Source organism: Podarcis muralis, chromosome 4, assembly GCF_964188315.1.
Source record: "Podarcis muralis chromosome 4, rPodMur119.hap1.1, whole genome shotgun sequence".
In the NCBI taxonomy this organism is placed as follows: domain Eukaryota; kingdom Metazoa; phylum Chordata; class Lepidosauria; order Squamata; family Lacertidae; genus Podarcis; species Podarcis muralis.
This window is the reverse complement of record NC_135658.1, coordinates 67,467,989-67,484,327: the sequence shown is the minus strand read 5'-3', so window position 1 is coordinate 67,484,327 and position 16,339 is coordinate 67,467,989. Positions and strand designations below refer to the sequence as shown.

At 42.5% G+C, this 16,339-nt stretch overlaps 1 protein-coding gene across 2 annotated transcripts in view; it reads right to left on the bottom strand.

Annotated features, from left to right (window-relative positions):
• The window catches only part of GPM6B (glycoprotein M6B), a 106,924-nt gene extending 91,001 nt beyond the window's left edge, over positions 1–15,923 (bottom strand). Inside the window, exon 1 of one of the 2 annotated variants that reach the window (XM_028727680.2) lies at positions 15,579–15,923. In XM_028727680.2, the coding sequence (XP_028583513.1) occupies positions 15,579–15,582 (4 nt within the window). In that variant the 5' untranslated portion in view covers positions 15,583–15,923. The remainder of the gene's footprint in view (positions 1–15,578) is intronic. The other variant, XM_028727683.2, reaches the window with a different exon arrangement.
• Positions 15,924–16,339: the final 416 nt, after the last annotated feature.

Genomic DNA, 16,339 nt, shown 5'->3' with positions numbered 1-16,339 from the left:
TGTCCTCTATCTGAACTCAAAACCTGCCAGCTTTTGGCTTACCGGTAACTCTTTAGCCCTGATTTAAATGGCATCTAGGTACCAATAACTGCATTTGCTCATATTCAGCCCATTACCTCTGCCTCCCCCACTTCTCCCTCACAAACTGTCACTATTAAGACTTTACATTTTCAATAAAGGTACCACTTTGCCCATCTGATGTAATAATAAAGGAAGATCATATTCACTGCACAGCTTACTTTTCCTTTTAAAAATCAAGCAGTGCTGTAACTGCAACCAGCTAATTCCTGTATATTCTAGTCAAGAGAATTAAGGACTAATTTTAACTATGAGAAGATGACTGGATGGGAAAAGAATGTCTGAACAGGTATGGAACAATAGCCTGTTGGGCAGAATACCCAAAAGTAATTACCGTACGTGAAAAATGTTGAGCATATGTAATACAGCTTGTATGTCCAATAAAGAGATTCCAAGTTCATCAAAAGGGTCACAGGGTGCATGTTTGTTTCCATATAGAGCAACTTTTACAAAAGAAATTATCATTATACACACTGAGAAAATGCCAATTTTCATGGTACAGACTCACTATATGTTAAGGACCACTCACATTCTACGCTATTTACTTATTTTACTACCTGCCCTTCACTGTAAGGTTCCAGAGCGGGTTACAATCCTTTACAATTCATTAAACTTGTTGTGAAAGACTGAAGACATGCCAGTAAGTAGTAGATGTACTTAACTAACCGATTGACATATTATTGCTTGTTAACAGCCAACATATTTAAAACATTTTGCTCCCACTCTTCTGAAGGAAAAAAAAGTTCCCAAAGCATCTTACAAAAATCAAGAATCAGACAATCTTGCAAGGCACAAACAAAAGGCAAAGTGACTGGGAAGGAGAAGAGGGGAAAGCAAACTGAAGCAGTAGTTCCTAGTTACAAAGTTGTTATAATGGGGAGAATTCGAGAAGTAGAGGCTCTAAAAGTTGCTAGCCAAGCCAATGTGGAGATCCTGTAGTCCCATCTCTCCATCTACAATAGCCTGGTGGAATACTTGTTGCCAGATCACAGCAAATATTAGTTAGGTGCCCTCTATAGATTACATGGAATGGATAGAAGCCACAGTTCTGTAAATCTCACGAGTCTACTGCAACATTTTAAAGGACTGCAACTAAGGGGGAAAAGGGGCCGGTACTCATGATGAAGTTATTACATTAAGTGCCACACTTTAAACCTTTGGGGGGGGGGGTGGGAACTGTGTATCCCCCAGAAACAAAACACTGATTACATCTCTTACTCAGATTCTCAAATCTTTATTGGCATATGTACCATCTTAAGGCAGCCTTGTAAAGGAAAGTTTTCAATGTTTGATGTTTTATTATGTTTTTATATTTGTTGGAAGCTGCCCAGGGTGGCTGGGGCAAGCCAGTCAGATGGGCAGAGTATATTATTATTATTATTATTATTATTATTATTATTATTATTACTACTACTACTACTACTACAAGATTTCAATAGGGTTCAGTACAAAATAATAATAATCACTCAACAAAAACCTGCATCTAACACTTAAGTCAGTGTTGTATAACATTCACGACTCTTCATTGTGTGTTGCAGAAACCTGGCTACTATCTCCATCTTATCCCCATACTGAGTAAGCATAAGAAAGGCTACTTTACATTTGTCTGAATGCCACCTCCTACTAACAACCAACTGATTAATAAACTTATATCAATTTGTCTGATACCAGGGGCAGTGCAAAATAACGTGCACGCCTGATTCTATTATATACGCCTGACAGCATTTGGACCACTAGAAGATTTTCCAAGTGCTTCCATCCACACACAGCTAGATTTTATATCATCAATAAGATTGCTGCAATGCACATGTCTGTGTTATGGTTCTTCTTGGACATTTCCACAGCTCAGCGCTGAAACAATGGCAGTATTTCCACATAATGCTAAGCCAAGGATGTGGTGCACTGACCACACAGGCAAGCCTGATCACTTCAGCTTCAGTCCTTCTCCTGTATGAGTGGGGTACAAACCAGGAAAGGGATAGGCAGCTAAGTGCTACATTCAAACCTAGGATTATGGTTTCTCTCTCTCTCTCTCTCTCTCTCTCTCTCTCTCTCTCTCTCTCTCAAGTCACGACTGCTAGCCTATGGTTTTATGAAAAGTGAAAAAGAATCATTAAATGGGGGGCTAACAAAAAAAATGTCCAGCTGCTGAAATCATCAGCCAGTTGGAAATTTAAAAAGATTGCTCCCAGAAACAAGAATGAGAAGTCCTAAAAGCAGAAGGCATGAAGGAGGAAGTGGACGTGGGTGGGGCGTGGTGGGAGAAGGGTGGAGTTCAAGATAAACCAAGGAGAGAAATCAGGGTAAATGACCAACTATGTCTCCTCAATGGTGTCTTGTGACAGTACTTTCCCTCCTTTTCAGATGTTATTGTCCCGTAGTGAAAATCTGGGTTGTGCGAAGTTAGAGGTTCATCCAGAATTAGTGTAGGGACAATCCACATTAAGCAAAAGTATGGATGGACCCAAAGTGTGACCTAGCTCCACCCTCAATTCCACTGGCAACAATTGCACCATGGGATACAGTTTCCAGAGCTGCTCAAGCATAGCTAAGCCAACACAATTTTAACACAAGTTAAAACATCAGCCACATGAAGCGGGAATGAGCTATGCCTAAGTGTGAAAGTACGTCATTATCTGGCACTTCAGAAGAGGTGTTAGCAAGACATTTTACACCAGGATGGTAGCATTTGCAGGCAAAAGTTAGTCTGGTTTTTATGAGCAGTGATGAGTACACCCAGACTGCTCTGAAAAACAGTTAATACTTCGCTTCATGCTTTTCACTGACCATGTTTGGACTATTAGAGCATGACATAATAAGCTGAAATATGAACACGTCTTTCAGCTGCATACAAAGCTTCTTTGCTTTTCCCTTTGCACAAGTGAGCAAGCAAACAGGAGGTCCTCCGTTAACTATAAACCAGGGAATTATGGCCAACAACTTCAGAACAAGTCAGAATATTCAAACATTGAAGTCTATTCATTGCAAAGCTGTTAACCATAGTTTCCTGGTTCAGACAAAACAAGAAACTCTAGTTAAAAGATAAAAGAAGATTTCCTGGCTGGTTGGTTTACCCCTTCACACATGGGTGCTGCATATACAGCAAGGAGGCTTCTTCATATGTCAACTTACTAAGTCAAAATATGACCACCCAAACTCTCCCCAAAAATGGTACAATTAAGGACTGTCTTCTCTCAGCATTTTATGCAAGGGGCGTCAGCTGTGAGTCAATCGCCCAAGGAGGAAATCTGAATCCTACATTCTGTACTGCTGCCTCTGAAATGGACAGCTGCATTAGTACACTGTTTTAAAGGAAATCCATTTGACATACACAGAAACTAGCCTGCTCTTCTGAATTCAATATGCCTGTGTTGTGTAGATTAATACCATGCTCCAGCTGTGCTTATGTGTTTTTTCCCTCCATGGAATAATGCTGTTAAAACCACAGATCCCTTTGTTATATATCTTATGGGGATAATTCACAAGAGTAGTACTTGCCTAAACAGAGCTTCCATCAGCAGCTGTTCCCACCAATATTTATTTTCAATTTGTCACAAATATAAGAGTCACTGTGTCCATGGCTTAGGAAAATCTGGGTTCAAATCTCTATTTACCATCAAGCTGAATGGTTGACCTAGGCCAGTCACATGCTTTCAGGATTTTTGTGAGGTTAGAATAAGTGCAACCTCCATGCATGCGCATTGTTGTGAGCTGTTTGGAGGAAGGATGGAATGAAAATGTGAGATACAAATGATGCATATGAAGATGTGGCAATAATTATGGTATCTGATTGCAAGATCTAGTAATCATATATGGTAGGAATCATACTCTGTTTCCTATTCACAGCAGGGAACAACTCCCCAAAGACTAAAAACAGATTACTGCTTTTGGAATAAAATTTAGATATGGATTTGTGCACAACTGATGCCTTTCTACTGGCATCTTGTCAAGCTAGACAGAAGTTAATAGGTGTCAAACATCACAGGGAAGCAAAGCTTTAATTTCCTCAGATCAGCATTCCAGACAATGTTTACAGACAACTTTTTCGCAGAGGGTTATTCAAGTAGTTCCCACCCCCCTTATAAACATCGGCTGGCTGAAATCTAAGATTGGGGGGGGGGGCGGATTACTGCTAGGATTATACCAAACTCTGCATTTATTTCCCCAGAATCTCTTCCCCCTTTTTCAGCAAGCTCTCCAATATCAACAAGAACTCTCCAGACATCTGTGCTGTGGGTACAGTAGCCCCCGAAAGTTGGGTCACAAACATAACCTCAGTATAGCATCAGGCTGGTACATCCATGCTTCATCAGAATGTGCCACGATTTCCATTCCATTTTGCTGACTTGCTTTGATAAACAAGCAAAATTGCAACTTGGAGAGAGGGGCAGAGGAGGTGGGCAGGCAAGGGGGTGTATCTTTGAAAGTGTCAGTTGCAGACTTTTAAAATTTTTATTTCAGTTGTTTATACTGTGGGTTCCTCTAGTGGTACATAGTTACAAGTGAATAGACATTCCACTGAGTGCAACTTGGTGAAGAGACACGTCCATATCTAGATGTACATTCTGAACTGCTTTCTTACCAGCTATATTGACTGCCTGGTAAAGGTAGATCTGCAAGCATGCACATATAGACCATTCTGCCTTGACATTAAGATCCGTTTGAGAATCCCTGCATATAGGCCCACTGTAAGATCAAATTGGCTGGAAAACACAAGAGACAAGGCCTTCTCAGTTGTGACTTCTAGCTTATGGAACTCCCTCCCCACCAATCTCCATTTGGCCCAAAGTTTAAAAACTTACCTGTTTTGAGTGAGCTTCTCTAAAGTTCTTTAACGCTGCTGGTCTGGAATTGTTAAGCTGTTTTGACCATCTTTTAGAGATGTGGCATTGTTTGGAGAATAATCTGCTGGGTTAACTAATGTTTAAAACACTCTGGGCCATGTAAGCTTTTATGGTAAAGGTAAAGGGACCCCTGACCATTAGGTCCATTCGTGACCGACTCTGGGGTTGCGGCGCTCATCTCGCTTTATTGGCTGAGGGAGCTGGCATACAGCTTCCGGGTCATGTGGCCAGCATGACTAAGCCGCTTCTGGTGAACCAGAGAAGCGCACAGAAATGCCGTTTACCTTCCCGCCAGAGCGGTACCTATTTATCTACTTGCACTTTGACGTGTTTTTGAACTGCTAGGTTGGCAGGAGCAGGGACCAAGCAACGGGAGCTTACCCTGTTGAGGGGATTCAAACTGCCGACCTTCTGATCGGCAAGTCCTAGGCTCTGTGGTTTAACCCACAGAGCCACCCGCATCCCTTGTAAGCTTTTATGGTACTGCTCTCCAATTCTGAATCATCATTATGAATGTGTTGTTCTAATGCATTTTGTATGCTTTATTGGTGTTGTGAGCTATACCTGTATACCTGAAGGAGTGTCTCCACCCCCATCGTTCAGCCCGGACACTGAGGTCCAGCTCTGAGGGCCTTCTGGCAGTTCCCTCACTGTGAGAAGTGGGGTTACCGGGAACCAGGGAGAGGGCCTTCTTGGTAGTGGCACCTGCCCTGTGGAACGCCCTCCCCTCAGATGTCAAGGAAATAAGCAACTATTCTACTTTTAAAAGACATCTGAAGGCAGCCCTGATTAGGGAAGTATTTAATGTTTAATGCTGTACAGTGGTGCCTCGCAAGACGAAAATAATCCGTTCCGCGAGTCTCTTCGTCTAGCGGTTTTTTCGTCTTGCGAAGCAACCCTATTAGCGGCTTAGCAGATTAGCGCTATTAGCGGTTTAGTGGCTATTAAAGGCTTAGCAGCTAAAAGGCTATTAGCGGCTTAGAAAAAGGGGGGGCGAAAAAAAATCGCAAGGCCCATAGGGAAATTTGTCTTGCGAAGCAACTCAAAAACGGAAAACCCTTTCGTCTAGCGGGTTTTTCGTCTTGCAAGGCATTCATCTTGCGGGGCACCACTGTATTGTGTTTTTAATATTTGATTGGGTGCCGCCCATTATTATTATTATTAAGAATAACACAAATATAGATCAAATCAATGATATTAGGAGGATGGAACACTGGGACAGTGATACCTTTTAGTTATAGGGAGACACCTAAATACAAAGACGCTTTCATCCTTGCATACAACAGACCCATGTGGTGGAATTCAGAAGCAATTGTAGAATTCTCCTTCTTGTTATTTATCAGAGTGCAAAATGGAAGCAATGGAGGAACTTGCTGGAGAGTTGCACTTGGTGGAACAAGATGTGTAACCCTTTTCTTGTCTGCCACCACTTCTTGCCTGCAACACCCCCCCCCCCATCTGCTTTTCTTCATTTGATGAGCAGGTGGTGGAGTCCTTAGCTAGGGAAAAACCAGCATGGGGAAACTGCAGAGGATCCCTGCTCAAATCTCCTCACTGCTCAGTAGATGTGTGGCAAGCACAGGACTGGGAACTGCCACATTTTAATGAAGCACTACAGTAAGTCACTTTCTCTTATATTAAATTTTATGTTTTTCACCTTTCTGACTAAAGGTAGAAGGTGATAATATTCAATTCCATGGATGAACAGGTCACCTCTAATGAGGACATGCTCAGGAAGCCAACATATTCATAAATGAAAACTTTACTGAAGGTCACAATAAAGAGGAACTTATGAATCTGTTGGGTTTTTTTTTTGTTTTTTTTGTTTGAGAGATATTTATGTTTCTTTGTCTCTAGAGCAACTCCAATTTATATTCTGTTGAATCTTCATTGAAGACCACTGCTTGGGATATCTAGACTACAGACAATCTGATTGCCACTGTGACTGAACACTATAGCCTCCATTAAGTTAAGCAGTGGAGACAGTTCTACACTCTATTATTTTTTTCAGTGGTACAGTGTCCCTCATCATCCTTCCTTTTATTTTCTGTTTTGTCAGAGTAGTAACCAAAGTCATCTTTCTTGAGTCTTATTCAATAGCAGGTTGATATCTGGGTCAGCAACCTTTACGGTCGGTGGACACATCTGGAATTTTGAGAGCGCGCCATGGGCACCAGTCACAAAATGGCTGCCATGAGGTCTGTGGCATAACACAATAACTGCCACATCTGAAAGAGAGGCGGGATTACAACATGGTGTTGGATTGTCCCCACATCAGTGGAGAAAAGGCATTGCTCACTGCTCCACAACACTTTACAGCTAATCTCTATTCAGAGTAGGCGAGACCAATGTGGAAAAGTTTAATGCAGGAGCATCACAACTCAGAGTCAGGAGTGGAGCAAAAAAAACCCACCAGTCTTTTGTGTACCATGGATTTGCTGAGATCTTTCTCTGGCACCCTAGGCAGGCACTCACAGGCACAACGTTGGCCATCGCTGTTCTTTATCTACATTACTGTGCAAGTAAAAGGGCAACATTGATCCCAGCGTTAGGCAGGGAGTTCCTTGCGTGACCCGTTCTGACCATGCATAGATTAGATTAGATTTCAGAATTCAGAACAAGATGGGGACAACCTTCAAGGGTGTGTGTAAGGATGTGAACAGATGTTAGGAGAGGATATATTTATTAGATATTATCCTTCGTTCCTCACATTTGTGAGTTCAGCACAGTGCATCCCTTTGAAGTTTTAAAAGGTATCCCACAGTGTGGATGCTCATGTAACTGTGCTGGCTTGATATGTGAACTTAGATATCATGCATGAACTGCACACAATGGAATTTAGGCTCAGTTTAAGAACGTTAAAAAATGAAAGTGTGGAATTCTTTAGTACTTTAGAACAAGTGTTCACTATGATCTTCTGTTACATAAGCATGCAAAATAACCTAACAAAGTTAAGAGGGCAATGATATATATTAAAGTTAAAACAATCCAAAGTGTCAAATTCTGTCATCCGACTTGAACAGAGAACTTATTCAAGGAACCATTGATCAAAGCTAGTTCAAGATCTCTCATAATATTTTAAACAATACAGTCCAGTGTGTTTTCATGCTTAACTTTAAAAGCGTATTATGACTCACTACATTGTAAGAAAAGAATCAGTTGTGTGATAGTTCACATACAAAAACCACAGGCTTTTTTTTAAAAAAAAATGCTTGGTTCCCTTAGTTTATCATTCAAATGAGATCTGAAACAAACAAACAAAAACACAATAAAGTTTCAAGAACAATGGATTATTTATTTAGGTAAAGAGAGATAGCAATTAATATTTTTAAGTTCATCAGGGGGAAAGTATGCATATGAAAAGAAAGGATTTAAGTGTGGACTGGACCAAAGGATCCCACAATTGAAATGTAGCCAACTATAATGACCAATACTAATCAAATTTGACCATTACTGTGTCTCACAAAGGGTTTTTAATCCTGCCTGGACAAAATGTACAGTTGAATAGGAAGAAAGAGGGCTGCTTTTCTTTCAGGATTTGCCTCCAGCTGTTCAGAAGAAGAAAGCACAGTTTAAACACAAACAGATTTGTCTTTCTTTTCCCAGTTCAAATCGTACGTTGGAGCCCTAACTGCAGGTAGTTAAAAGTATGCTGTTCATGGAGTTTGTAACTAACATTACTTTTCAACAGTAGCAGTGTGGCCAAAGGTCTATCTAGTTGATTTTCTTGAAGTTACCTTTTCAAAAGTTTGCTGAAAAAATGTGTGCCATCTTCTCTCTCAAGCAAAAAGTGGCATTAGTCTTCCGAGAAGAGACGGAGATGCAGAGAGCTGATGTTTGTATAATCAACTTTTCTTTAGTATTCTCCAGCTATGTCCTTTAAAAGTGGGGGGAGGAACTGGCCTGCTCATTTCCTCTTCTCTTATGAAAACCCCAGTGTTCAAGACCCATTCAGCTTAGTCGGGTCTCACGCCAAGGAATCTGGCTACAAGATTGTTTCTCAGGCATGTAACAGGGTTTAGAGTGAAAAGGGAGGGGTTGGGATGGAAGTTAGTAACACATGGACAGTTAACAAGCAGCCAGATCCAACTATTCCTCTGGCACAAGATCTTCCTAAGCCTGCTTTAGAGGGAGGAGCTGTGCTGTACAATCCTCTGTCAGCAAAAGGTATTTGCATGCACAAGGCAGGTTTGCCAGTGTATCTATTGACACCAACGAGGTATATAACAAAACATCCTTCTCTTGAAATTTCCAAGTCCTTTTTGCTTTTAGCATGGCATTCATACCTAAGTTCTTCTTTTCATCCAAACCTCTGGGAGGCACAGCAAAAGTCTACAGGGAACAACCGAGGTGCAGCTCTGAAGTCTGGATGTTCCTTCAGCAGCAGTTCGGGGGAAACTGCTGGGCAATGCAGTAACTTGAAAAGGGTTGCCTACCCGCGACTCAAAGGCTACAATAACCCCAAAAGGGTATAGTGGCTTGCCTGATCTAGTATTCAAACAAGCAAGCATGAGAGTCAGAAAATCCATCTGATGTAGTTAAGTCTATAAGCCACTTAGGAAATTTCCTAATAATTCAAAATCTATCAAGAGGTAAACCAAGTGTCTGGACAGCTACCAAAAGCGTGAGGACCTGTCTGGAACTGAAGCTCCTGTTGAGGTGGCTAGTCTAATCCAGAGTGCTTTGAGAATGTCTTCACAACTCTAACTGCATTCTGAGGACCTGTTTAAAGATGGACAGAGTTCAGAGTCCTTCCCCCCCCCCCAATTGGTAACATCAGGCATCAAGTAACTACTTACCATAACTGGGCAGTTCCTGTTAGTTTGCTCATTCCTTAATGTGGTTTACTGATCAAAGCTTGTTCAGGTTCTCATTAATTATTGGCATCAATTACGCCAGCTAAGCACTGGTATTAGAAAACAGTATCTCATCCACCTCTCATGCCTCACTTCCCTGAGCTTACCTAGTGAAATCTATCCAACTCCCTTTGCACCAGAAGGGCAAGTCAATAGCCCAGGTAGATAAGAATATTGGAAAGAGTGTGACTTCTATAAGTTAGCTGCTGGGTGAAGCGCATTCAGAGCTCCATCGGGAGGAACACTGTTAGTTGCCCTTGTGTTACAGAGGCCTGATTGGAGTCCAATGGAAGTTGGGTATTTAGTGCCACCAGTCCTGTGCTGCGGAAGGAACATTCTTTCAGCAGAGATTTGGCAGGCAAAACCGCTTGGCTTTCAGGTGTATCTTGAATACCCTTTCATGCCAAGAGGCCTTAGTAGGTGTCTAAATTGATTAACAAGTCACTTTAATGATTTGCATTGTTTACAATGGTATTTTATGTTTTACAGCTGTGCACTACCCACCACCCATATTTTACGATACGGCTGTACAGAATAAACAAATGTTCTGATCGCAGCTAACAGTTTCAGGCAGGATGGAACATTTACAAACGTTTTAGAGTGGCCTTTGAGAAAAGAAGAACTTGCTGTTTTAAAACAAAGATCAAGACTGTTGCTTTAACAGCCCTGGCCAAAGCAACATTGTTTCTGGATGCTTCCAATCCTGCTCTGGACAACAGTCCTTTTGCTTATCTTCTTCACATGCTTGCTATTGCAAGCAAGACTCCAGTCTTGCCTCACAGTAGGTCACTGTCCCCAAATGCTGTTTATCGAGCCTAAAACTGTCAAAACAACACTAAGTCTCCAGGTCCAAATATCTGATGGTACACTTTACAGAACTGATCATACAGTACGTATCAGGTTTCTTCTTTTTTATCCTTTGTTGTTATCACGTTAAAATAATAGAAATGCAAACATACCCCCACCCCAGTTTAAGAGTCCATATCTTATTTAATTAGCTAAAAACCTGGGAGAAGAGGAATGTTTTTTGCCTGGCATATAAAGTTATGTAACAAAGGTGCCAGATGAGCCTCCCTGGGGAGAGCATTCCACAAATGGGGAGCCACCACAGAAAAGGCCCATTCTCATGTTGCCACCTCCAGAACTCTCACGGAGAAGGAACACACAAAGGAGAGCCTCAGATGATGAGCACAGGGTCGGGGTTGGTTCATATGGGTAGAGGCAGTCCTTGAGATATTGCTGTCCTGAGCCATTTAAGGATTTATGGGTCAAAACCAGCACTTTGAATTGCAGCAAACTAACCTAGAAGTTACCAGAGCATATACAACAGAAGATAGGCTATCCCTATTCACATAGGGGTGCAACTGGGTCGTCATCTGAAGCTGATGGAAGATACTCTGTGCCACTGAAGCCACCTGAGCCTTAGGTGACAGCAAAAAATCCAAAAGTACCTGTTCCTTCAGAGAGAGTGTGTGTAACCCCATCAAGAACAGGCAAGCCCCCATCCATCACGTTCTGGGGAACCGCCCACTAAAAGTGCCTCTGTCTTATCTAGATTGAGCTTCAGTTTGTTGGCTCTCATCCCGTCTGTTACTGAGGCTAGACCTCAGTCTAGCACATTTCCTGCCACACCTGCAGATGTAAAGGAGAATAAGAGCTATGGGTCATCAGCATATTGCTGACAATATTCTCCAAAACTCTGAATGACCCCACTAATGGTTTCATGTAGATGCTGTACAGCATGAGGGATAAAACTGAACCATGGGGCCAAATAGCACTCCCAAGCATCACCTTCTGGAAACAACTATCCAAATAAGACTTGGAGAGTCACTCCAAAAGGATACCATAGTCAATGGCATTGAAAGCCGCTGAGAGGTTGAGGAGAATGAACAGGGACACATTTTCCTCCTCTCTCTCACAAAAGAGGTCATCATACAGGGCAACCCAAGCAGTTTCTGTGCCAAAACAGGGCCTAACCCCCAATTGAAATAGATCTAGAAAATCTGTTTCCTCCAAGAGCACCTGAATATGACCCTTGCCCAAGAAAGGGAGATTGCCAACTGGCTGGTAATGATTTTTCTAATCTGGGGAGGTTCCCCCCCTTTATCAATGTTATAATACAGTGGTACCTCAGGTTAAGTACTTAATTTGTTCCGGAGGACCGTACTTAACTTGAAACTGTTCTTAACCTGAAGCACCACTTTAGCTAATGGGGCCTCCCGCTGTGCCGCTGGAGAACGATTTCTGTTCTCATTCTGAAGCAAAGTTCTTAACCTGAAGCACTATTTCTGGGTTAGCGGACTCTGTAACCTGAAGCGTATGTAACTTGAAGCGTATGTAACCTGAGGTACCACTGTAATACTTTAAAAACATCCTTTTTTACCACAAGTAATATTAAACATATAAATTGAAAACAAAGATATCTAAGATTCAATATCAGAACAAATGGCATCAATAATCAGGAAACATTTCACATCACTCTCTAACTCTTGCTTATCATTGTGATTGTACTCTTTATGGTCCTCTCCTCCCCCTTCCACATTTTAATCAATATTCTTCAATACTGCCCTAGTCTCGTGATTTAATTTAGTCAGTCAATAAATGTTTAAAGTCTTAATGTTTTACTGCATTACTGAATCTTAGTAGAAGAATGGCCTACCAAATTCCATAACAGTTAATCAGTTTCAAGTCATGTGTAGAAGCAATTAAGTAGATAGCACAGGATGCCAATAAAAAAATCATTCTGGAACCTTAATGGTTTGGCTACCATTTCAATTGCCAATCTTTCAATCTTAGGACTAAGAGGCGCATATCCTTGGATAGGTTGCAGTTGCTTAGCAGACCTGACCCGCTTCTGTACAATGAGTTCAATGTTTAATTTTGCTTTTCAACTCTTAACCACACAGCTTGATGAGACCTGTATCCAAGTTTATGTTTAGTGGCCCATTTCTGCTGCAAAGAGGCAAAACGATACAGATTGCTTGCAACCATATTTGATGAATGGGCAGAAACTAGTTTTAAAACTGCTTAGCGTGCTTTAAAAAAAGAAGTTAATAGGAGTACATTGTATCATTTTGGAATTGTGAAATGAACCGCGTGCACCCACATACACAAACAAAGCCAGTCTGTTTGAGCTCTTGTGCAAAATAAACTTCTGTGCACCCAACAAATGTATCCAATACCTGGATACATACATGTATCCATATCCACACTGCTCATCCAGGCCTGTTTGAACAGGCTGAATAAGTTTTTTTATATGCGAAAATCCACACACACATTACCCGTCCAGAAGCACTAAATTGTCTATAACCAAATCTGGATCAAGGCCAACACAAGTAGATTAATATAAATGGCACTTTCCCCATCAACTTCATTGGAGTGGAGAGTGAACTCCCTATCTGTCAAGGTTAAAAGGGACAGTTCTTCTTCTGCCTGCCCTTCCTCCCTTCTTTCAAAGTTAAGTAAGCACTGCAATTCAGGAGCCTAATCTTCATTCCCAATGTATAAGGAATTGTGGAAAACATAAAGCAGTTTGAGAATGTCAGCTAATTTGATGCTGTACATCCGCTTTGGCCAACCAAGACCATATAGACATATAATTTAAACTAAAACCAGATGCACGGCACAAACATCTGGATACTAACATAGGGATATGAGCTGATAAACAGCAGTCTTGCTCTGATAACCTTTCGTTGGGTCATATAAAGTCTAAAACTGAGCAACTTGGTCTTCTTTATCTGAAGCGTCAGCATTTTATAAAACTTCTGCTCTACCCAGGAGCCAAAGGAATTCATTTTAACCTTCCAAACCAAAAAAGCTTATTGTAAGCAAACTATACAATAGCTAGTCTGAGATTCATCTGTGTGCTGAATTTCAATTATTCCAATTATTAAGAGAACCAAGATATCCTGAACATATTAAAGTTTATAATTCCAAAATAGAATACTAGGGTCCCCTCCCTCAATTGTATCTGCAAAGACACAATGACAACCACAATCAAACAAGAACTCTGAAAAAGCCCTTCTGATTTCAGTTTTTACATCTTGTTTTTTAACTTACTGCTCTTATAAGTATTGCCACACTCCAGAAATTCCTTTAAAATTGGTCACAATTGAGTTCACAGTTGATTTTTTTTCTGTACATGTTTAGCTAGATCTTGCCTCTTTTTTTCTTTTTTCTTTTTTGAGCAGCCAGTATTAAAGACCGTCTCTAAATAAATATTTTTTTCTGCATAAATTCCTGTTAGGACACCTATAAAGTTTTGGTCATAAAAAATACACTGTGAATATACTCTACCACAATGGGGAAAAACTTTCTTGGCTATTTCTCCTGCCACTTCGGTGTTATCTCTAACCTAGTTTCTATACCTACTCTTCCTGATCAGTATGCCACACTTTCTCTACCTCTGCCCACCCCTCTGCAATAATGGGCCCTCACTAAATAAGGACTTCCTGCAATTAATTCAAGTCAGTCACCACACCTTCCATATGCTATGTACTATATACCTATTTATTTGATGACCACATAAGCAAAGCAGTGTCTCAGGAGTGCATTAGTACATTTATGCTGACTGCAAAATTATTACACGTGTCACAAAGAACTGATACTGTGCTTAATTCTCACAACTTCATCCAAAAAATAAATCCCTGAGATGACTTTTTTTTAAGCAGTCTACAGCTGGAATGCATTAGTGAAATCTTTGCCATATACTTTTAGCCATCAAGACTGAACTCCAGTGCATCGTTATTTCAATAACTCAAAAGAGCTTTAAAAGCAGTTAAATACCTTTTGCGGGGGATATGTAAAGTAAAAGGAGATGTAAAGAAGGGAGGGTTGTCATTTGCACAAAGATCGGGCAAAACCTTTCCCACAAGGACACCCGCTCGGTCCATGACTTTCAGAGTATATCTATTGATTGTGTTTAATGAAGCAGGCTTTAAAGTCATACAAGCCTAAACGAAGACACAAGCTGGGACTTATGACTTATAGCGTATAAATTCTCAGTTGGGCTGGGTGGACACACTTAATTCAAAAAAGCGAACACCGTAGCCAAGATCTGAAGAAGGTGAAACGGTTTGCTCATGCCTTTCCTCTAACCATCCCTTTCCAAAATCAGACTCCAACCCACCAGAGGCAGATTAGATCTGATTTGTTACCATTTTAAAAAGGGATATAGTAAGAGTGTGAGAGTCCATGAACTATATGCAGGGCAATATTGCAGTTTTAAAGTCATGTTACAGTTTTGAAGTCATGTACCAAAACAAAGCATGCATCTTAAGCTTGCTCCTGCACACTGCTTTGTGTCTGGTCAGAAGCTTTAAGAGAGCAGACAAAACTCCACTGCAGGGTGATCTGTAGCCAGCGGGGCTCTAACCTTACTGCAAAGTTAAAGGGAGAAGAGGGAGCCTCTTCCTGGTATCTCAGGGCTCCCTGGGCTGCATTTCGTCGCTTCCCCTTCCCTCCTCTCAGCATCCCGAGGAAGACCCAAGGATCTCCAAGGATCTCAACTTCTTCCCAGTGCTCAGCACCTCTCTCCCGCCTCCCCAAAGAAAGACCCGCGCGCACAAGAGCATGTGCAGAGCGCCTCTCCCATCCCAGCCAGTATCTGCAATGAGAGGAAAGGGGGCTTCTCCAGAGGGTAAAATGCAGGGGCGCTTAAGAGTTTGAGGTTCTCTCTGCTGCAAAAATTACCCAAGTTTGGGTCCCGCCCCCCTCACACCCGCCTGAAGGGGTCGAGGGGAAGGCAGTTCAAACCCCGGAGCCGTTTTCCAGGCAAGAGCCGAAGCAGCCCTTCTCTTACCCATGGCGTCTGGCAGGCGTGCAGGTGGCTCGGCTGGCGGCGGCAGTGGCGACTTCCCCGCTTGCCCTTCAAGGCTGGCTTTTCCCCGGCTGGCTGCGAGGAGACGAGCAAACTCCTCCCGGCGGCGTCCTCCTCTCTCGGAACGGGCGCCTCAGCTGCTGCTGCTCCTCCGCGCGCCGCTCCCGCCCTGGATGCGCTCTCGCGCCTGCTTGGCCGAAGGGGGCGGGGCCTGCGCGGAGCCGCCTCGGAGAAGAGACCCCGCCGCGGGTCGGCAGGCCCGGGAGGCGGGAAACTCTTCGCCTCAGACGCCTTTGTGAGGGGGGCAGCAAGGCAGGGCGAGGAGACGTCAGGTGCCTGGAGCTTCCCGGGCATTGTGTGGCTCTCTACATGCGCCTTGCACCCAACTCTCTCTCCTGGGGGAAGGATATCTCTCGAGTAACACCATTGGAGCTCTAAGGAATACACGCTTGTAGTGGTGCGCGCGCGTGCGCCCTCAGGTGCGCCCGGAGATAAGAAGGCGCCTGCTATTGAGCCGGCCCATTGGCCTATCTAGCTCCGCTTCTAGATGGCACCTGGGACCTTCTCCACGCCCAACAGAGGCTCCACCAATGAGCTACGACCTTCAGTGTTGTTGTTGTTGTTTAGTCGTTTAGTCGTGTCCGACTCTTCGTGACCCCATGGACCAGAGCACGCCAGGCACTCCTGTCTTCCACTGCCTCCCGCAGTTTAGTCAAACTCTGGCTGGTAGCTTCCAGAACACT